Raw genomic sequence first — 21773 nt, 5'->3', positions numbered from 1 at the left:
CAATGTCTATCTCAATTGGGCTTCTCAGCAGACATTTGATTGCAAAAGACGATGATATCCCAGCAGCATTTAAGTTTAAAACAAATTTATCTACAGAACGACTTTTGGCTCAACATGAATGCTACAAGCTGCCAACTTCATATGCTTGGTAAAAGCTATTATGTTGGACCTACTCCACAAACATAACCTTGTTTTCTAATAAGCTCAAGAAAAAAATTTGTACAGCTTCATCCTCAATATGTTCAAAGATGAGATTCAGCAGCTGGTCACTCAGGAGAGAACGTGCTGAAAAACAGCAGTCAGTGAAAGAACAAAAACATAAGAACTTGGAGGCGTTAGCTTTTACTCTATAGCAAAGCGCTCTGAGATAGTGGCCTATAATTTGCACAACAGATTATTAAAGTGCCCTGCAGTGGTGGGCTGAAAATAAAGCAGCCAAACTGGTGGCTGCCATTCTGGGGAGAAATGCTGCATACGACAGTGTTTTCCACTGCTGCAATAAGCCTATAAAAAACCTATATTATTTGCTGTAATAAACCTCTTTTGCTTGAAACGGTTCATCCTTAATTGTACTCAGGAAGAAAATCTAGATCAAATCACAACGGACTTACAGTTCTTTATTTTCAGTATTTTTCAAGTACAAATTCTTGAGTATTTTGGCCAATTCTTTCTAGCAACTTTTCTTATTTTTCCACAACAAAGTTTAGTGACTGTAGCTAAAAGCAATTTGTTACTACATTAACTAGTAACATGACTTGAAGTGCATTTTATTCAGAACCATCTGTCAAAACTGTATCAACAGCCTAACAAGAGGCCACCTAGCTGCATGGCAAACACTTCCAACCATTTGACACGCACTCTTGGTTGGTAAATACTAGAATAAAATCATTCTAGTATTGGAGTTTTATTGGAAGATGTTAATAGGGGAAGCTATTAAAAACCATCTGAATTGCAGACTTAAAATACTGGAAACAGCAACAATGCCAGGCTCTCCGTGGGGGCAGCTTCCAATGCAGGGCCATCAGTGAGAATGGGACTTTAAAACAAATTCTGAGTTAAAGAAGCACATGAAGGGGCATGTGCTCTTCAAATTCAAGCACACAGCAGGTATCAAGGTACCCAAGCTGATTTTTACTGACATTAGAACAAACTAGTCAGTTTCTGAAACAGCTTTGCAATGGGAGGAGTAAGGGCAAACAACATAACAGTGCTTATAAATCAATTTGATTAAGGAACTACGTAAGGTGGTTGTCAGATAAAGCCAGAGACTGGCTTTGCTGAAGTGACACTCGCTGCTCCAGCATTCCTCTTACGCTCTCTTCTTCCAATTTCCCATCTCAAAGCAGACACAGTTCTAAATGTGAACAGATGTTGAGCCCAACCTGCCCAATGACACATGCAATGTAACTCATCCCTTTCTGGAATCTGACAACCATTAAAAAGAAATAAAGTGAGGAAATAAATATCATTTCAAGCTGTCTGCCTTGTGTTTACAGTGTCCCGCCCTAGCAAACCCCTCCAGGCTGTACAGCCTTTGCCCCTTGTCCTACACAGCCACTCCCCAGGTCCTTTAACCGGGTTTTGGTTACATAGTGAGTCAACGGGCTTAGTAAATCACCAAAAAGCACTGCACGCTTTCATTACACATATGTATTACCAGATTTGCTTCATGCTGAGTGCCCAAATTTATGCTTACCTACATTTCCTTGGCATACAAGACTGACTCCATCAATATTTGTAAAGTGCTATGCACTTGCTGGGTAAGAACTGTACGCATGCAATTAGCAGTAATGACTATTGTTTATGTTTAAACAAAAATTAGCATTTAAACCTGAACTCCTGAGTAATCTTGTGTTCAATCTAAAGGTTTACTTCAGAAAACTGAAGAGAAAAAATAATACTAAGGACAATGGTTTTATGGTAGTGTCAAAAGTACATAAATAGATCATATGTTAAATGAAGAAATCCCAGGCTTAAAATCTGTGGGAAACAAGGGTGTAGTCACACAGCGAAAACATGTGCTGGATGAATCAAGGTGACGCAGGTACCTGGTTCCACTTTGCCATGTGTTTGCTGAGTTGCACACTCAGCCATGCCTTGGGAAAGTACCGGGGCTGATCCACAACCACCCCACTCAGGACAGTGCCTCTCTTCCCGGGACACTGCAAGAGCCAGGCAAACAAAGAAAATGTGTGTTCAACTGGGTTACATTCAAAATCTTGCTTATGGGCAAAAAAGAAGCATTCCTTATGGATATAAATAAAGGCAAGAGTTTATTGTTAGTATAATGCAAATCTTCACAGTTTGATTCTGGAATTATCATTAGTCTAGATCTACTTATTACAGAAAAACAGAGTAATAATGCAGGATATATATATATGGAAAAATTTACAGTAATAGCACTCTTCCTTCTACTTAGGGTCATGTATGTATGTTTGCTCACGCACATTTACACGTTTGTCTTTCTTAATCAGTCTGTAGGTCCAGGTAACATCCGAATTCACTATGTATGGTCCCATTTATGTGTGATACTATTTCTTTCTTTTCTTTGCTACTCCTAAAACCAGCTTTGTCCAGCTCCAGGTCTGCAGGCTCTTTTAACTGACCATTATGGAGCTGTTTATGGCTGTGGGGTCTCCAGTGCCAGCCCGTGCCCCATCTCTTACTACCCACCCCACCCTGCACGCCCCTACGCTGCGTCCCGTGTCTCCACTTCTCAATGCCTCTGCCACCGTACCAGCCCTCTATCACTCTACACAACATCGTCGTATTAGAGCTGCAAACATCTCGTCCTGCCCAGAACTGCTTGTTAACTGCTCTCTGTACAGAACTATCGGTCTACCACACAAAGATAAACTAAGGTAAAACGCATCACATACAGACACCTGGTCAACAAAAGAAATTGCTGCCATGGCTAAACCAAGCAAAACAAAGCTGCAGGCAAGTCAAGAAAAGTTCAGGCACAGCCTGAGGCCTTGCAAACTCATGACGAAGCCGATGGCCTGTTACTGGCCATGGCGATGCCACGTTGCAGGGCGCATGGTCCCCAACGGCTGCACCGGTAGCTGTGTGCCCGGCTGGGCTCGGGTGCGAGCCGCTGCCCAGCTGCTGCCCAGGCCAGCCGCGAAGCAGCCCTCTGCACGCCTGTTTGCTCTGCGGCATAAGGGCAGCCTGGCTCAGGGAGCTCAGCCTTCCCTCCTACGCCTGCTTCAGCTGCTGGCCCCGCTTCATCCCACTCACTCACACCATGGCTGCAGCAGAGCCAGAAGCTGCTGGGATTTAAGCCAGGCCATCCTTCAACTTGCCATCCCCATATCTCCTGCTCCTGGGCCTTTTGGACAAACTCTCCCACCCCGCTGCTTTACTGAGGCAGCATTGTACAGCTCTGTGCTGGGCCTTCTGGCTCTGGTTACCGTGGGCTGCTTCAGGCTGCTAGCCCAAGTCACAGGCGTTCCTGACATGCAGCTGGTTAGCAGGACAAGTGCAGCTGAACCCTGGTCAGATCCTGGCAGGGACACAACAGGCCTCGTGATTTCAGCAGACATATTAAGCAGATTTCAGCAATGCAATCCATGTCTTGCTATCTGAAAGAGAATACTGAAGGGACTGGTTTTTTCTCATTGTAAACACCATAAAAACAGAGGAGCACATGGTCACCATAGTGTCAAGGCAGGAGAAAATGCATCTCTACACCCAAAGAGGCAAAACATCACAAAAGTTATTGCAGGCATGTGGGAACTGCAATCCCTGGCACAGTTCTTGACAGAGAAATTCTTTGGTGGAGGTAGACCAGAAACACTTTGACCATTGGGTCAGTGAGGAAGGTCCAGAAACACTCACATAGAGTATGTGCAAGTCCCAGAACTGGCTCTTTGCCAGGGCTCTGAGAAACCCCTCCGACAGACACAAGGATGCATGGTCCTTGTCTCACAAATTGTCCTCCACGTTTGGAGGCGGGCATCCCAAACTCCTTTTAATCTTTGGTCTGTTGCTTCCCAAAGAATGAAAAAGGCAAAGACGAGCATTTTATGAGATGCTTGTGTGACCTCATATAGTGGTCAGGCAACCTCTTCAGTCCATGCCAAACAAAAAAGAGGTGTCAGGGAAAAGAAGACCCTCAAATGCAAAAGAAGTCACAACTCATGCCCCAGTCCTAGCATTTCAGAAGTTTGAATTTTGGCTTGTTTGCATGCAGTCCCACAGTTATAAAGTACATCTACTTTTCCTTAGCAATCTAACATGGTTCCTTAAATATTTTCTTGTACACTTTGTGAATTTAGTACGGTTCTCTGTTTAAACATGTTGTATTGTCCCCCGCAGCAATTAAATGCTTGTGTAATAAAGTGCAAAAATTAATCTGTGACAAAACACCCCAGGCAGAAGAGCAGCCCAAGACACCAGCAGCTTAAGCAAATGTAGACCACATAGCCTGCCAGAAATGAGGACAGCGTGGTCCAAGGTATTTTGCAACTTAACACTGGATGTGGTTGCAGGCAATTACTTGTTGAAGTACCTGTAAAGAGTGGGGAAGTAAACATGTTCAACATTGATTTCACCAGCCTCTCTCAGCCTAGGTCAACACTGACTGCTTTATGACTGTGGAACTCTGCTACCTTTGAGCAACCAAGAACAAAATGTTCTGCACGTCCCATATTGCGTGAGGTTGCTTTCAGGCCATGTCAGAAGATGACAGGCTCAGCTGCTCCTGAACTGTGACAGAGAGCTATACGTGTGGCAATAGGTTTCGGCTGTCCAAGGATGTGAGCACTCACTTGTTTCAGAACATGTTGAAGTGGGGCCTTCATCCACATGGGTGTTTATGAATATTCTCCAACAGTCTCGTAATCCTGCAGGACAAAGGAACGCAACTTTCTGAGGTTAACTTGGCTCTTTCAAACGGTGCAATCAAGTGGACATGTGTACCCTATGACTAGAGCATTCTAAACACTAACTAATATTTCAGGTGTGCTCCTGATGACATGGTTTACTGAGTCTAACAGTTGACTTGCTAACACCAGTACATGGTATCCAGTCTGCCGTTTCTTGACTGAGACACTGGAGATTTGAGGCAGAGGTTCTGGAATCACTGGTGTTCTTCTGTCTGCAGGGAGAGCTGTGAACAATGTTCTGAAAAGCGTGCTATGTAGCCGTGTATTAGATCTTCCACATCTGTGCTGCTTCCTTCCTGCCTGCTTTATCTCCTCCTCAGCGCTGTAATGTCTCTGTACAGTATGTCTGTGGGTTGCTCCCCAAAAAGAATACATGGCTTGCAGATGTAAAGAAGATCAATGCCTTTTTTTTTTTCCTCCCTTCCACAGCAGTAAGCATTAAAGTCTGAGTCTAGATCAGTAAAGAACAGACTTTGGAGGATTAAAATAGCCTCTAGCTTTGGGCTAATAAAGAAACACAAATCACTTTCCCAAAGGGAAAAGGCTGTTTTATTGGGTCCTGTGGGAAACCTGCAATGCTCCTCCCAGGATAATACAGCCAAAAGTTCCAAGCAGCACAGCACGCACGCAGGTATTATGACCTCACATAAGTTTCAGAAAGCAGTGTGAGATAAAAAAAAAGAAAAAAAGAGCTTTGCACTTCCCAACTTGCATAGCAAACCCAATTGTATACATAAGCAAGTGGGAGAATGGGAGAATGATGCAATTAAGCAGCATAGACCTTGTAACCGCTTCAACACAAGCACATCTGTCAACAGGCTTTTTCACGTCAGGTATAAAAAACCCATATGCTTCTATTCTATAGTGCTGCAAAATTTAATATATGAAATTTTAGCACAGGTTTTTTAGGATCTATGGGTGGAATTGTATACAGGAGAGAAATAATTATGTATTGCAAAGATTGAATTCAAGAATATTTCATGAATATTTCCTATCTTATGTCATGCAGCATTATCCCTGTTAAACTTATGTACCTGTGTCAAGCCCCAATGATTTAACTGATTTTCATGGCATTTCTCTCTTTCTACTGTAAAATTTTAGAGAAAGTATCATGCCTTTTTATTTGTTTATATAGAACCATCATGCTGGAGACTCTGATAGTCCTCTTCCATAACACAGTTTAAAGAAGGAGGTTGTAGAGGAAGCAGATGGCTGAGAAATACAGGTCCAGCCTTTATCTTCTTTCCCAAACATGCAAGTACCCATCTGTTACCGAAGAGAAAAGGGAAAGCCTTTGCAGTTGTTCTGGACAGACTAATTGCACGTTGGCCAAAAAGAGACTACTGGAGCCTATCATGAAAGAAAAGGGAAGATGCTGACTCTCTGCTAAGGCCCATAGAGCTGACAATGTGGATCCAAGAGAAATGTCTGAATTATTGAAGAACAGCTGTAGAATCTCTCACCCAAGGGAGAACCTGGAGCTTAAGTGTGGTGTGGCTCCAGGTATGCGCTGTGCCATGTCCCACAAGGAGATGGGAGGGAAAACAAAGGATATAAAAAAAGAAAAAAGGGCAAGATAACTTAATCCAGGGTAGGTATAACCACAGCTAGGAATAAACAGTGGCAAAGGAGTGGTTTACCCAAGTAGAATCATAGAATGGTAAGGGTTGGAAGGGACCTTATAGATCACCTAGTTCCAACCCCCCTGCCATGAACAGGGACACCTTCCACTAGACCAGGTTGCTCAAAGCCTCGTCTAACCTGGCCTTGAACACTTTCAGGGAGGGGGCAGCCACAGCTTCTCTGGGCAACCTGTGCCGGTGCCTCACCACCCTCATAGTGAAGAATTTCTTCCTTACGCCCAATCTAAATCTACCCTCTTTTAGCTTAAGGCCATTACCCCTTGTCCTATCACTCCATGTCCTTTTAAAAAGTCCCTCTCCAGCTTTCTTATAAGCCCCCTTTAAGTACTGAAAGGCCGCAGTAAGGTGTCCCTGGAGCCTTCTCTTCTCCAGGCTGAACAGCCCCAACTGTCTCAGCCTGTCTTCATAGCAGAGGTGCTCCAGCCCTCAGATCATCTTTGTGGTGCTCCTCTGCACCACCCCTAGGCACTATCCAAAACACAGCATCAGCCCAGCCACTTTCAAAAGCCAGAAAGTTTACATGAGCTACTAAACAAAGATTCAGTAAAAGGGTGGGGAGAAGCATCTTTATGCTTTTTTCCCTTTATTTAGTGACATTGTTGCACATATACATAAAAACCACAACTTGCAATTTCTTGGACTTGGCAATTTCATCAGGTTCTTCAAACACACGTTAAAAATACATGGTTGAATCATAGGATTTCCCAGCAGGTTCCTTGAATTAACAGATTTCAACAGAAATTGAAAAGGATTTTAAATGACTTTTCCAGTCAAAGTCTCCCTATAGTTGGAAATTCCAATCTGGAGGATGTCTATTACCAACTTGGCATAGAGTACCAAAATGAATCGTTGAAGTCTGTTCTGCAAGCATTTGTCTGTTTATAAGTATTCCACTCCTGATATGCACAAATCCTGTATTCTTGAATAGAAACTCCTGGCCAACAATGTACCTCGAGGCTTCACCTGGCTCCTCCTGCTCCTACGCTCCATTTGTAAATGATGGAATTTATCTCAAACCTTTCTGGCTATCCTAATTTGATAGAATCACAGAATAGTTGAGGCATGAAGGGACCTCATCAGATTGTCTAGTTTAGGCCCCACCCTGCTCAAAGACAGGTCAACTACAGCAGGTTGCTCAGAATCCTATCCAGTTGGGTTTCGAGGACCTCCGAGGCTGAAGACTCCACAATCCCCCTGGGAAACCTGTTTCAGTGTTTGACCGCCCTCACGGTAAAGAAGTTATTTCTTATACTTAAATGGATTTCCTGTCTTTCAATTTGTGCCCATTGTCATTTGTCCTTTCTGCCAGCAGTGACAAGACACTGGTTCTGTTGCTTTTTACTACCTGCCTTTCAGTATTTACACACATTGATAAGATCTCCTGAGCCTTCTCTCCTCCAGGCTAAATGATTCCAGCTCTCTCAGCCTCTCCTTGTATGACACATTCTCCATTCTCTTAATTATCTTTGTGACCCTTCACTGAACTTGCTCCAGTACATGCATGTCTCTTGTGCTGGGGAGCCCAGAACTGGACAGAGCACTGACAGTTCGATCTCACCAGTGCCTCACTAGAGAGGAAGAATCACTTCCCTTGACCTGTTGGCAATGCCTGGGATGTTTGCCTTCCTTTCTGTAGGCACAGATTGCTGGCTCATGGTCAACTTTTTGTCCACCTGGAGCCCTGCGTCCTTTTCTGCAAAGCTGCCTTCCAGTCTTCAATGTGTACTACTGCGCAGGGTTAATCCTAACCCACCGCAGAACTTGGCATTTGCCTGTGTTGAACTTTATGAGGTTCATGAACAGGAGCTGGCCCATTTCTCCAGCCTGTCAAGGTCCCTCTGAATGGCAGCACATTCACCTGGTCCATCAACCAGTCCTCTCAACTTTGTATTGTCTGCAGACTTGCTAAGGGTGTACTCTGTCTCCACCATCCAGGTCCTTAATGAAGAGGTTAAACAGTACTGGCTCCAGTATCAACCCCCGTGGTACTGCACTAGTGACTGGCCTCCAGCTGGACTTTGTGCCCAGCCCAACCCTTTAAGCCCAACAGTTCAGCCAGTTTTCAGTCCACCTCACTGTTCATTTATCTAGTCTGTATTTCATTAGTTTGTCTATGTGGATGTTATGGGACACAATGTTGAAAGCCTTGCCAAAGTCAAGATAAACAACATGCACCACTCTCCCCTCATCTGCAAAGCCAGCAGCTTCATCACAGAAGGCTACAAGATTGGTCAGGTATGACTTCCCCTGCTTATATCCATGCTGGCAACTCTTAATCATCTTGTCCACAATATATTTGAAAACAGTTTCCATGAGGATTTGCTCTACTACCCTCCCAGGGATGGAGGCGAGGCTGACAGGCTTGTAGTTCCCTGAATTCTCCTTCTTGCTCTTCTGGAAGACAGGTGTGATATTTCCTTTCTTACAGTCCCCAGGAACCTCCTCTGACTGCCATGACCTTCCAGCTATAACTGAGATCAGCCCTTCATGCATAGATGAATCCCACCAAATCCTATGGACTTGTGTAAGCTCTATTTGTTTAAATGTTTCCTAACTCGATCCTCCTCTACTGAGGTTAAGTCTTCAGAGCTCCAGACTCTTCCACAGATCTTCATGCCCTGGGATCCCTGAAAGCAAATCTCACCAGTAAAAACCAAGGCAAATAACCTAGTTCTGCAGTATAAATCATTCAGCTTCATTTAGCTCTAATAGTTCTCGTATCTGTATTAGACGTAGCAAATGAATACAGGCAGTGATTGAGGGTTGCCTCTTGAGCAACCCGCACCTGAACAACAGCTATCTAAAACTACTGTTCTTACTGGTGAACCACATATGGGTATTAAAAGGTGAAAAACTTAGAAACAGCTGAGGGCATTTTCCTGCAGAATCATATTGTGATACTGGCAACACAGATCTAGTCTAGGGAAAGAAAGAAGAATGACAAAGCTCTCACAAAACTGGAACAATATTTTAACAGTCATAAAAAAGCCTGATTCCTCCTTGTGAGAAGAATATGAGGAAAGCATTTTTTTTCAAACAAAAAGTGTAAATTTTATACCTAAATACTGGAGGTAATGCAAGAATAAAAGCAATCATCTTTATGCATTCAAGAACTGAATTTCGAAATTTCTGATCAAATTCCTGTTATTGTATTGCTAAGGAAGTGGCCTTGTTGGCTGAACTGAAGTGATACTGGAAGAGCTTCCTGTTTAAAACAGCAGGGAGTGCAGCCCTGACAACATCACTCACACGGTTGATGATATTAACTCGACTGGAGCATTGCAGGAACAGGGCTCCATCCAGCTTCAAGGGTCCCCTGCAACGTTATATACTGCAGGATCCCAAAGTTAGTAATTCTTCACTGTGACACAATAATTCTCTAATAGAAATGGGTACAGTTAGGAAGAGATGCAGCAACTTCACAGCACTAGGGAATCAGATCAGTGGTCTAGCATCCCCTCTAGCATCTGTCAAAAAAGTGCAAAAATCCTGAGAGTCAATTACATAACATACACATAAGTTTATTCCACAGAACAGACAGCAGCTGCTTAGCTTAATAACTAAAAGTCCAAGGCTTAAAGATTTATATCTCTTGTAATTCTAAACTACATCTACCATTGCTGGTATTTTTAAAAACACCTTTAAATTGGCTTTTATTTTCTGGTAGTGATTTCCACAGAATAACTACATATTTTTAAATTTATTGTCCGTTCCACATTCTTTTGCAGAATGTCACTTAAATATAGTACTTTCAGAAGAAAAACAAGAACTGTTAAGCTCTTCATTGTTCTCTCCATTTTTCAGTAACTGTACTTCACATTTAAACAAGACATGAAGATACAGCCAGTTCTCCTATGAAATCTTTAGTACTCACAATTCCTTATTAAAAGTAAATGTAATTGTAATTTGCCAATAATTTGTCAAAACTAAGAGCAGGATGAAACAAAATAAGCAGCAACGTGTCAGACAGATTTGCTTTCTACAAGAAAGCTACATGGACAAAATGTTATGAAATGGACTACTCTGATCTCCGTAACAGAGTACAGCAAGTTGACATTACGAACAGTTTTTGTTATACGCAGACATGTATCTTAATCTTCACAGAAGTGATGAAGGTGCTACCAACTTAAAGCAAGAGATGGAATACTGCCTATTCATACAGGCTGTTTAATCTTTCCTGGCCCTAAATATCCCACTCCAATTAAAGCACAGTTTAGAAACATTTTAAATTAATATCATCATAAATATAAATTTCAAAAATCATGGAGGACATAATAGCCAAACTCTGCTCTCAGATACAGTTTAGGGGGTCAAAAGAATGAAGACTGTATGAAATAGAGTAGGATATATAAATCTGATGTGATAATTATATAACTAACTGACAAGGAAAAAGTTTGAATTTATATATATCAATTAGTATACTCAATTTACTAAAATGCTTCTGCAGTTTCCTAGATAGGTTTTCTGTAAATGAAATTTATATCCTAGAGCGTTTCAGGTTCACACCGTGCAATTTTAGAGAGACTGTTGCTTGACTGAATGGTTGAACAAACTCACGGCTTTACTTCTGCAAATAAAATGGAACATGTATCTGAGCTTGGAGATGGCCTGATGTAACTCAGAAACATGAATACTAAAATGCGTCTTTGGCTACTGTTCCCAGAATGTTACTCATTAAAGCTCTGGGCGTGTTGTGGGGAGGACTATGTTATTACGCCTATTCTCTCACAAATTTGTGTTTGGACAATGCTCACGTGCTTGCAGAAGGACACTCAGCAGACGGGACATCGAGCTAAGACGCAACAAACAAAATTAAATCTCAATGAACTATTTTTACGCTCAGCGGCTGACTGATGTGAGGCTCTATGTCCATTTCCCCTCAGGTCTCCGGATCTGAGAGTTGAGCAAAGCTTCCCGTATCCTGCTTCTCTGAAGAGCAAAGGCTTACCCACTAGAACAGACGGCAGCAGTTTCTTGCTTGTCATACAAAGCAAGAGAAAGGCACTGGGGAAGCAGGCGGATCTTGGGACAACTACAGAAACATTCAGGCTCTGACCCACTGACAAGTTCAATTGCCCTGGGCTGCTCCAGACTGCGGCTGACAGGTCTAACATCCTGAGTACCTGCTTTTTGTTCGTTCCCTGACATTCACCCCAATTCCGACACACACCACCAGTTCTGGCCACTAAATGGTCTGGCATGCTTGACTGGCAAAGAGCACCTCAAGCTGTGCTGACTGACGCTGTTGGGAGTCAGAAGTAGCAAGGGAGGAACTTTAACAGCAGGAGCCTCAAAATTGTGTGTGGAGGAGAGAGTGGGAATGATGAGAGGGGTGGGAATGAAGTGTTGTACAACCAGCCCTATCCTTTCTAGTGTCGATATGTGCAATTTTTATAAAGAATTCAAAATGAATGGCACACAATAAAGCTAGTAAGATGCACGGACACTGAAGATGTCTTACGACAAAAACTTACTAAATGTTCCAAAAATAGGAGGGTAATTTCAGCTCAAACGAATGCACAAGGACTAACACCAGAAACCCCTGAAGAAAAATTCCTACTTCCTACTGAATAAGAATAGGATCAGAATTGAACATGGTAATTCATAAGAACAGGGAGAATCATCCCAAACTAAGTAGCATTGACCATATGGACTGAGAAAGCTATTTAGGGCAAGCCAGTCCTGGGGGACAGAAAAAGAAAATTCCACAGTCCTCCCCTTCTCTCCCTTAAGTTAACTGTGAACCTCAAGCAACTGAAAAGAAAACTTACTTGGTAAGCTTAATTTTAAATTGCATTTTTGTTATTTACTTTGCACCCCCTCCTACACTTCAACCTTTGCTCTTAGAATAAACTCACTTTACTCTGGAAGCTTATCTTGGCACTAAAAGCAACTCTTAAGCAACTCTGGGATGAGTAAGGTGTATTATTATTTCAGAAACAATTAATCCAAATAAAGAGGAGTCTTAGTCCTATCTTGTTGCACTCACCTAGGGCAAGCGGGAGGAACCTTGGGAACCAAGCTCTCTGAGCGGCAAGGATCAGTTTGAGAACCTGTAACATCAGATAGCGAGAAAAGTCAGGTCTCCCCTTTCAGCCAAGGAGACTCAACAAAGACAGCCAGAAACCTGAAAAACTTGTTAAAAGCAGTTATTTCCATGCCCTGCTGTTACTGTATGACAGGAAATTAAAGCATTTGATGTATTCACTGTACATTTATTCATATGTGTTTAATATGAATGTGCTTTTTTTTATAGTTAAATCAATAAAATAGTTAGACTTGTCAGGTCTTTACTACTGTTTTATAGTAATAGGTTCCTTGCAAGGTTATTACCAGCCTCTCCCATCCACTGTATTTCTCAGTCCGGTAAATACCTAATCAAGCTCAAAATGACTGGTCTTAAACTCATAACATAGCTCTGAAGTTCATTGATTTCAGTTTTGAAAAAAGGGCTTCTACTCCCCAAACTTTTCAATCACCAGAGTGACAATAACCCAACTGCATGTGACACTAATTATTACACTTTGAAATGCTGTACACTGTCAGTTTGTACTGTTTCCCCATAAAGAATTTTAGAGTATTATTTGCTTTGAAAAGGCAACTCACTCATTTATCAGAGTAACTTCTTGTTGAAGTCAGTTGATTTGTCCTTGTCATGAAAGCAGGAAGGTCCTTTAGGGAGGAAATTCTAATTTCTAAGATCTGTACCTGAGAGTTGATATTTACAGCTGAACAGTAAAGTGAGCTTTCACTCATCTTCTTCACAAGCTCTGCCTGATTTTCTTTACGGGCATTGTGTTATAGTTGAAAAACAAAATGGTCTGAGCTGAAGCCGAGTCTCTGTTTTTGAGAGACTTCGATGCATTTTTCCACCACAGAATTTACAAGCACTTAAAGAAAGTTGGTCCAAATCAGTTTTACAATAGAAACTGATCACTGCCTTAAAAACAGAAAAGTTTGCTCGCTCTCAGAGCAGCTGCAAGACCAAAGCAAAAGAACAAGTCAAAAAATCTAAAGCCAAAGTGTTCTGCTAAAAGAGGCAAAGGGAGAGTTTAGCTATTCTGTAGCTAGACTTTAGAAAGGTATTTATTTTTTTCCTCATAAGTAGAGAGCCAAACAAATGTTACTTCAGCTGTCAATCAACAGTATCATCATGAAGAATTCCTAGTAATAGCAACAGGAACCACACTGAGCATTAAATCACTAATATAGCAGAACTGGCTAATTAAAAATCATATTAGTTCAGAAAACAGCTGATGCATGCGAGGCTTATTGTGCTGTACAGAGTATTTGCAGGGATGGCAAAAGACTGCTTTGGTGGAAGGGTGAGATGATACAAACACATGCCAAACTTTCAATAGCAGATTTTTCTTTATGAACGGTAATTCAGTTTGACTGGCATCAGCTTTTGCAGAAATATTATTCTCTTTGGAATGAAGTCTCAAATATTTTAGGCTAAGCAAAGCCAGACAGGTAAGGTTAAAACAAGACTTTACTGTGGAAAAGTGATCGTCTCTCTATAGCTAATACTGGAACCTATTTTGCTTCTCATCTATTTTGCTAAAAGGAGTTTCAATAATTGTTCCTATTTTCTGACTGTAAGTGTGTTCCCAAAACAACCTTATCAAACAAACAGAGGAACAAGAACTGTACACAATGGTGCATCTAGTAACTTTGTCCCACTGTCCCTTCCTCTCCTCTGCCACAGCTCTTCTCTTTGCTCTTTACTGTATAACCTCATATGGGAAGACTGGTATTGTAAACACCTTAATATCTTAAATTGTCATTCAAATAAACAAAGTTTACAGGAAACCTCTACTGTTTGTTACATCAATGCTACATCACTCTGACAGATTAAGTAATCTCTGTAGGGCTGAGATGCCTTTGTGATTATTTTTATACCTAAGAACTATGAGCACTTATGGGACTATAAAAACTTAATCGCAGAACATCAGAAGAAGTTCATGCTATGCCAAGCCACTCTCCAGGGATTACTTAAATCAACACGTCCTCCTGCATTTTGACTGACCGCCTTTGGCGGAAAGAATTTCCTTGTGGGACTACCACTTCTTGTTCACTTACATGCAAGTAATTAAAACAGTAGGAAAGTAAGTAATGTTTATTGATAACTGTCCTACTTACATGAAATTTTACAGATTCACTACTCCAGGTACATTAGCTTCTTTGTATCACTTGCAAGCCTTCTTTTTCACAGCACCGTTTAACTTTCAGGATTAATTGCACTGTTACCGTGTCATTCTGATGTGGAATGCTACCTGTCGCCAGCCAATGCTTCATCTTCCCCCACACAACACAGTATTCTCACACAGGCAGGAAGTCATCTGAAAACATACGTAATGAAATCTTCTTTCAAAAAAAAAAAAAAAAAGGCAAAGCAGAAGACCTAGTTTTACTGCAGTGCCCGTGAAAGGCCTTACCATACATTTTACAGCAGACCTCAACGACAAGCTACTTCATCTCTGGCAGAAATTGCTTATTTTCCTGCTACTTTCTTCTCAGCCAATATTTGTATGCTTCACTCTTAGTCGTGAACATAGATGTTAAGCTCTGTGAGGCAGGGCTCTTTTTGTTCTTTCATGTAACCAATCTCCCCTGTCACTGCAAAGGGACTACTAATTTGTGACTATTTTCAAGATGTGTTTCTTTGATGTCATCTTCCCCAACGCACACATTCCTAAATAAGAGCACACGAACATCTTCCCAAAACACTACATTTCTTGAGTGGAAACTTGTGAAAGATGTAATTATGTAACTTTATGCCATAGCTGCAAACTATTTATAATGATACTGTGATTTACAGTATAGGTATATGTATCTTTCAAGTGCAAATTCCTAAGATCCTATAAGTCACGCGGGGAAGCATATTTTTGTATTTTCTGAGCACTGCATGAACACATACCTTGAAAAAAAGAATAAAAACTACCAGAAAATCAAGGACTGTGTTTTAAAACCAACTGACATTTATGCTATGATATCATGAGCTTGTTCTCAGGCATTTTGTTAATTGAAAGTAAGGAGTCCATTCAGTAGGTCAATTATTTGCTGCAAATATTTCATGAAAGTCTCGGTAACACCACCTCCATGGATTTATATAGACGCATCAGAATAATTTCTTGTGACTAGACTATGATTCAGAATTAGCTATCAGCCTTTTCTAAAGCAGCTCTTTTGCGGCTTCATTTGAGAATGTTTAGGTTAAGATTTCCAAAGATTTGTGCGTAGGTATATGTCTCCTTACTAAAAGAAAATCAGATAAAATGAGCTTAGTCTTTGTACACATACATACATATGTATAGTGTAATGCAGACTGTACTGAGCTTCATGGCACTGCACTCCTATGAAGTTACTCACATGCATATATAATTTGTAGGTGTAGATTTAAGGGACTGATTCAGAATTAATTGGGACAAGTTGTTCCCCCCCCCCCTTTCTGAAAGCAGCTCTCTTTGCTTTACTACAAAACCACCATGCTACTGCTTCTGAAGCTGCAGATGCTACCACAATCATAACTGCCTGTCATGCAGGGAAAAAATCTAATTAAAACTGCTTATTTGTACCTATTAACCAGTCTCTTTAAATGTAGACAAAAGACCTTACCACAAGCTAAAACATAAATACAGAGTGTGGTCTGTAATTCAGTAACAGAAACAATGGATGTTTTCAGATAATTATGCTTACCTCCATTTTCCTGCTACTGCCGATTAGCATTAATCGTGAACTTAAACAGCTATGTAAATCACTATACCTAGCCACTACTCCAGACACGGCTCAAACTGTTAGCATGATATTGGACAAGGCATTTCATCTTCCACATACTTAAAATGCTGACATTTTTGCGCTGAGGGTTAATTACTGATCGGAGCATGGTTTAGAGGTATAATACACAATAATTATAAAAAATGTTTATTAAAGTGCAAGGAATAACCTGCAGTTTTCTCTTAAAAAAGACCCAGGATTCTCAAGCAGTTTTATAGATTAGAGCAGTATAGTCCTTTGGAAGCTCCTTCCCCACATCACTTGGAACTATTAAGGTTATGTTTATTTCATCAGAAAAAACTCAACACCAACACAACAGACAGCTCTGAAGTAGAACATCACTAAGCCAGAATGACCTAACCAATAGCCTCCTGCACCAGCTCATCTGGTGGAGCTTGCTGTGCTTCCGAGCGCGAGTGAAGCCTTCACTCGAGACTTCCCTCTTTGTTCCACGTCGGGTAGCCTTGACTGGACAGGTGGAAGAGCTGTGGTGCTGCGTGCGGATCTACCGCCATCGGCATCACCACATCGCTTCTCGCTTTCCTCGAGCAAACTGCGCTGCTAAAGCTGAACCTGCCGAAAAACTGCTCGCGCCATTTCAGGTGTCTGTACTTAAGGGCATTAATAAACTAAAACCTGTGGCTCAGGGCCATGATAGGCAGGCTTCCTTGTCAACGGGTGGTTGCGGGAACAGGATTTTTTTACCCGTTTTTTGCAACTTCTCCAGGGTGCCAGGTCACCCTCACGCCCTGCGCGTACCCACCGCTCACCCACCGCCGCTCGTGTCCGCCCCGGCGACGGGGACGCGGCCAGGAGCAGAACGGGGGGCTGCTCTCCGCGTCACCTCAGCACACGCCCGCGCCCACACGGCTTCGCGCTACCCTCAGCGACAGCCGCCGCCCGGATCCGACCCGCGGCCTCGGGGCGCTCCTCGCCCGGCTGCCCCCGCGCCCCCACCTCTCTCCCCTCAGCCGCCAGGGCCTCGCACGCCGCGGAGGGCCGAGGCGAGACGCGGCCGGGCCCCTGCCCCGCGCAGCCCCGCAGCCCCGCCTAGGCGCAGGGCGAAGCCGCGTCGGGCCCTGCGCGGTACCTGCGCGCAGCCTCTGCCCGCCCTCAGCCGCCTCCTTCCCCCCCACCGGGCGGCCCCGGGATTTACCTCACCGACCCCCACCCGCCCAGGCACCATCTTCTCCCTCCCGCCCCCCGCGCCGGGCCGCGACCGCCAGAGGGGAGCCGCCTCGTCCCGCCCACCCCGCTGAGGTGGCAGGGATTGGGCGAGCCCGCCCGTCGCTCCGCGGCGGTGCCGAGCGCGGGCTGGTCGCCGGCGCTGTCAGTCAGCGGCGGGGCCGTGCCGGCCCCTTGTTGTCACGGCGCCGTGCGGGGCTGGGGCTCTTCGCGCCGCCGTTGTTGCTGCTGCCGCCGCGGGAGCCCGGGAGGGGAGCGGTTCCGCCGGCCTCGTCGCCCGCTTTCCCGGCGCGGGAGGAGGCGCCCTCGCCATGGCCACTAGCACCACGGGCTCCACGCTGCTGCAGCCCCTCAGCCACGCCGTGCGGCTGCCCGTCGACCAGGTGAGGGTGGGGAGGCGCCCGCCCCGCCGCTGCCTCCCAAGGGCTCGCCGGAGAGGGGCGGCGCCGCGCCGGGCCAGCGCCCCCCGCTTCGCTCCGCGCTGTCCCCCCGCGGACCCTCCATCCTCCCCGCCTTCGCCGGGCGGGCCGGGGGCCGGGCGGGCAGCGCCCGGCGGGGCAGTGGCGGCGGCGGCGGCTTCCCCTCACGCCCTCGCGGCTGAGGGGAGAGCAGGGACCGGGCGCGGCCCGCGGGGGGGCGCCGGGGCGGGGAGCTGCGGCCGCGCTCCGCGTGCAGGTGCGGCTGCCTCGCGCCCGCCGGTGCCGCCGCGCCCCGGGCACGGCCCGCACGGCTCCGCCGGGGTCAGGCCGCAAGGGGGGGGGCTGCTTGTCGGCATCCCGCCTCGGCCAGATGCGGCTCCACAGCTGGCGGTGGTGCGGGGGGTGGGTGACGATTGCCGGTGCGAAGCGGCGTGCTGCGCCCGCCAGCGGCTTTTAAACGCAGCGTTAAATGGTAACGCGCGGCGCGCATAACGCGGTTGGGAGTCGGTGCGTGCTTTGTGGGCAGAGCGGTTCTGTGGTAGCTTTTGTCCGGGTGGCGTAAAAATTCCCGGGGGTCGTCAATCCTGTTGTCTGCGCAGAGCAGAGGTTACAAAGTGAGACTGGGGAGCTGAGGTCTGCAGAGTTTAGTGGCTGGAGTTGTGCAGAGCGTGTGTTTATGGGGGGAGTGGTCTAGACCTCTACACCTATAGAATGTTTATGTATTTACGAATATAGAAGTAAAGTATCGTTAACTAACTCCACCTATAAATTTTGTAGCACCAGGAAATTTCACGTAAGGAAATCTTATTTAAAAAAAAAAAAACAAAACTCCGTTAATGTATAGATGAATGAAACCCATCAAGGAAAACAGTCTGTGCTCGTGTAGAGGGAGAGTTTGTTGGTTTGGTTTCACAAAATACACCTAATGAGTGAGAAAAGTAACGGGAAACAAAATACAGAGGAAGGAGCACGTCTAGTGAAAGAGTTGGGAGTGACTAACTACATGCTCTTTCTCCTCCCTGCCCCCCCCTCCCCCGCGCCATTTATTTGAATGGAGGTGAGAGAGCCTGAGGTTAAGGATACACATTAAAAAGTATCTTTTAGAAAACTGACAAAAGCAGGCAAGTTTAAATTGAGCTTGCTGTGGTGGAATAGATACTGCGCACAGCTTGCAGGGATACCTGCGTCTGGGATCAATGGCACCACAAAGCTCAGTGCCTTGTACGTGCAGGCTGTAAGCTGCTCCTGGCAGGTGCTGTGTATTTATTTCCATAGAGCATGTAGCTTCTACAAGGTACTGTAAAACAAATAAGAGACAATTATGTTTTTATGGCAAGATGCTGGCATCGTATGATTATCTGTTCATAATAGTGGTCATAAATTTAATTGCTTCATGACGTAGTGCAGCTTCTACCAAAATTGTTTTAAATGTTGTAGATCTGCCATTTTGATGAGAATAAAGTTTCTTTTTATCAAAACCTGGAAAACTTCCCTATATTGAATGTTTTGCAAGATGCTCCTGTAAAGCCAAGATGTTTTTGTAAAATGCTATTTGAGCTCTGTTGAAGCTTTTAGGGATAATCACAATGGAGGGTAGCTAACTACATGGTTTAAAAGGTTTATTATAAGCAGTTAAAAATCATACATGCTTTGGTTTTAGACATCAGTGGACCCTACATCACATGGGTCCAGTTGTGTATGAAGAGCATAGATTATGACTGGAGTATGACTTGAAGTGTTGCAAAATTACGCTGCACTGAGGAGAACGCATCTGTAACTGACTAGGAAAAAAAGGCCAAGTTAGGTAGAGTTAGATTTTTGTAACCTCTCAGCTTAAGAGTATCTTGATTGTAAGTTTGTAATACAGAAGGAGTGTGAAATGTGTTCAGTGTAGTCAAATCAAAGGTAGTAATGGAGAGAATGAGGGCAGTGAAGAAAGTGCTGTGTATGCATACTTGCTATGAAAATGTGGTGCTTTGGAAAAAAAAAATAAAGGTTTTCTGATCAGTAGGTTTTTTCTACTACTCGATCCAAACCTGTGTGGTGACTACAGTCGTACCAGTGCAGCAGGTACTTGAAAAGAGCACTCCAGAATAGTACCAGCACTCAGAAGTGATGGAGACAAATGCGTTCTGTTTCTCCACTTCTGTATTTCAGTTTTGACCACAAATAGATACTGATCTTTATATCCAAAATGTTTGTGATTTACATTTAAGCTATTACTGTCCAGTTCTCCTGCTATAAAGTTTCGGTGGAGGCAAAGGCATGTAACTCGGGGAGGACAAATCCAGGTAGCATGTATTGATGTTACTCTCCTGTCTGGGTGTTCAAACAAATGGACGGAAGAACCTTGCCTGGTTGGCAGTGAATGAAGTAGACTTTTTGGTTAAAGGTGAAGCTGCTGTCTCTAAGATTGAACTAATTAGATATACATCTGCGTGTGGATTGAGTGGATTGATAGAGGCAGAGGTACAGATTTGGTTGAGAATGGTGTTGGCTATGTGCTAGTTCGAGGTCAGTGTAGAAGATGGAGGATGACAGCTCCACCAGAGCTGTTTGACATACATGTAAGAGGAACAAGTCTCCTTTGTGTGCCCAGCTGTGTTAAAAGATAAAACCTTTGTTGCTTTAACAGATTTCTGTTCCTAGACCCTCCTTCTTTGTACGGGAGTACTAGTTAGCTATAGGAATGGAGCAGAACTTGTTTTCCGCTTCTGTGTATGTCCCCCAACAAGATATTTATGATGTGACAGCTTGTTGCTATGTTAACCTTTCCTTTGGCTCTTATTTTGCTTGCACCAAGTTAACTGAAATCACTACTTGGAAAAGCTAATGTGTTGTTGATAGGCTTCCTATTCCAATTTTTCAGTTGTTATTTTCAGTCATTTGGTGCAAGGGAAGACACTTGGTGTGAACGAGAACCTGCGATTATCTCTGTAGATCTGGGAAGGCAAACTTGCACACCTTTTGTATTTTGTTATAGGAAAAAAAAAATCACTACTTGAGGGTGAAAAGCTGCGTAAGAAACTTTATCTTTTCACTGCTTGGAGAACTTAAGTTTGCTGCTCAGCAAAGGAAGCATCCTGTTTATAACTGTGTTACCTTGGATCCTTAAAGTTAATGAACGAGTGAATGAATGTCAATGTACTGCACTATTCCTTCTGCCTTGTGAGGGGAGAGAGGGAGTAAAAGTAGTTATGTCCTTCCCAGCCCTGACAGCTAAAGAGAAGTATAGGTAGGATTATCATAAAAACTTGGCTGCTAGAAGTCACAGGTTGCAGAATGCATTGAGGTTGCAATTTGAATGGTTTTATTATAGGTGTGTCTGTCATCTAGCCTTCTGTTTTTCCTGCCTGTAGTCCTGTCATATTTTGTCTCTGCTGCTTTATTCTTTTTTGGAGATGAAGTGTGCTGGACTTTGGTCCATTTCTAGTTCTGGCACTATCTTGTTCATTATGTATGATAAATGACTTCTCTTGATGACCTGTCAGCCTACATGTCATTGAATTGGAGATACTTAAATTTTGCTGTGGGAATGGCTCTAGGAGAGCAAAGCTTTCTTCTTTGCTTTAGGTCTCTGTGGGGCGAGTTCAGAGAATAATCTTTGCTTTCATTGCTTCCACCAGAGGGAGCAAATTTTTTGTCTAAAAATGGGCAAAAATTCTGTGGGTTATTACTGCCCTTCATTTGCCATAGAAGCAGATAGCCATAGTAGAGGAATAGCTGAGCAGGGGAGGTAGGAGATTGAGTGCGACAGTCTGTAAGCGTCAATTTTTTGCATGGGTTGTCTAAGAGATTGATCTTGAGATCCTGAAATATGGGCCGATCAACTAAGCTAACTTCAGTGATTATCTTCTAGA

General features: G+C 43.8%; 1 protein-coding gene and 1 long non-coding RNA gene across 3 annotated transcripts in view; one reads left to right on the top strand and one right to left on the bottom strand.

Annotated features, from left to right (window-relative positions):
- Positions 1-2174: 2174 nt before the first annotated feature.
- Positions 2175-17501, bottom strand: LOC142360618 (uncharacterized). The gene is made up of 4 exons (XR_012763259.1): positions 17466-17501; positions 14675-14874; positions 12522-12585; positions 2175-4847 (listed from the first exon to the last, which is right to left on the bottom strand). It is a non-coding gene; the product is annotated as an uncharacterized LOC142360618 (long non-coding RNA).
- A 176-nt stretch (positions 17502-17677) lies between these two features.
- The window catches only part of MBOAT2 (membrane bound glycerophospholipid O-acyltransferase 2), a 104190-nt gene continuing 100094 nt past the window's right edge, over positions 17678-21773 (top strand). Inside the window, exon 1 of one of the 2 annotated variants that reach the window (XM_075414812.1) lies at positions 17678-17877. Coding sequence is in view for 1 of the 2 variants with exons in the window: in XM_075414811.1 (XP_075270926.1) it covers positions 17806-17877 (72 nt within the window). In the remaining variant the exon portion in view is untranslated. The remainder of the gene's footprint in view (positions 17878-21773) is intronic. The other variant, XM_075414811.1, reaches the window with a different exon arrangement.

The sequence above is a fragment of the Opisthocomus hoazin genome, chromosome 2 (assembly GCF_030867145.1).
Source record: "Opisthocomus hoazin isolate bOpiHoa1 chromosome 2, bOpiHoa1.hap1, whole genome shotgun sequence".
Taxonomy (NCBI): domain Eukaryota; kingdom Metazoa; phylum Chordata; class Aves; order Opisthocomiformes; family Opisthocomidae; genus Opisthocomus; species Opisthocomus hoazin.
Note: the sequence above shows the minus strand (reverse complement) of the source record. Positions and strands in the feature narration are given on the sequence as shown.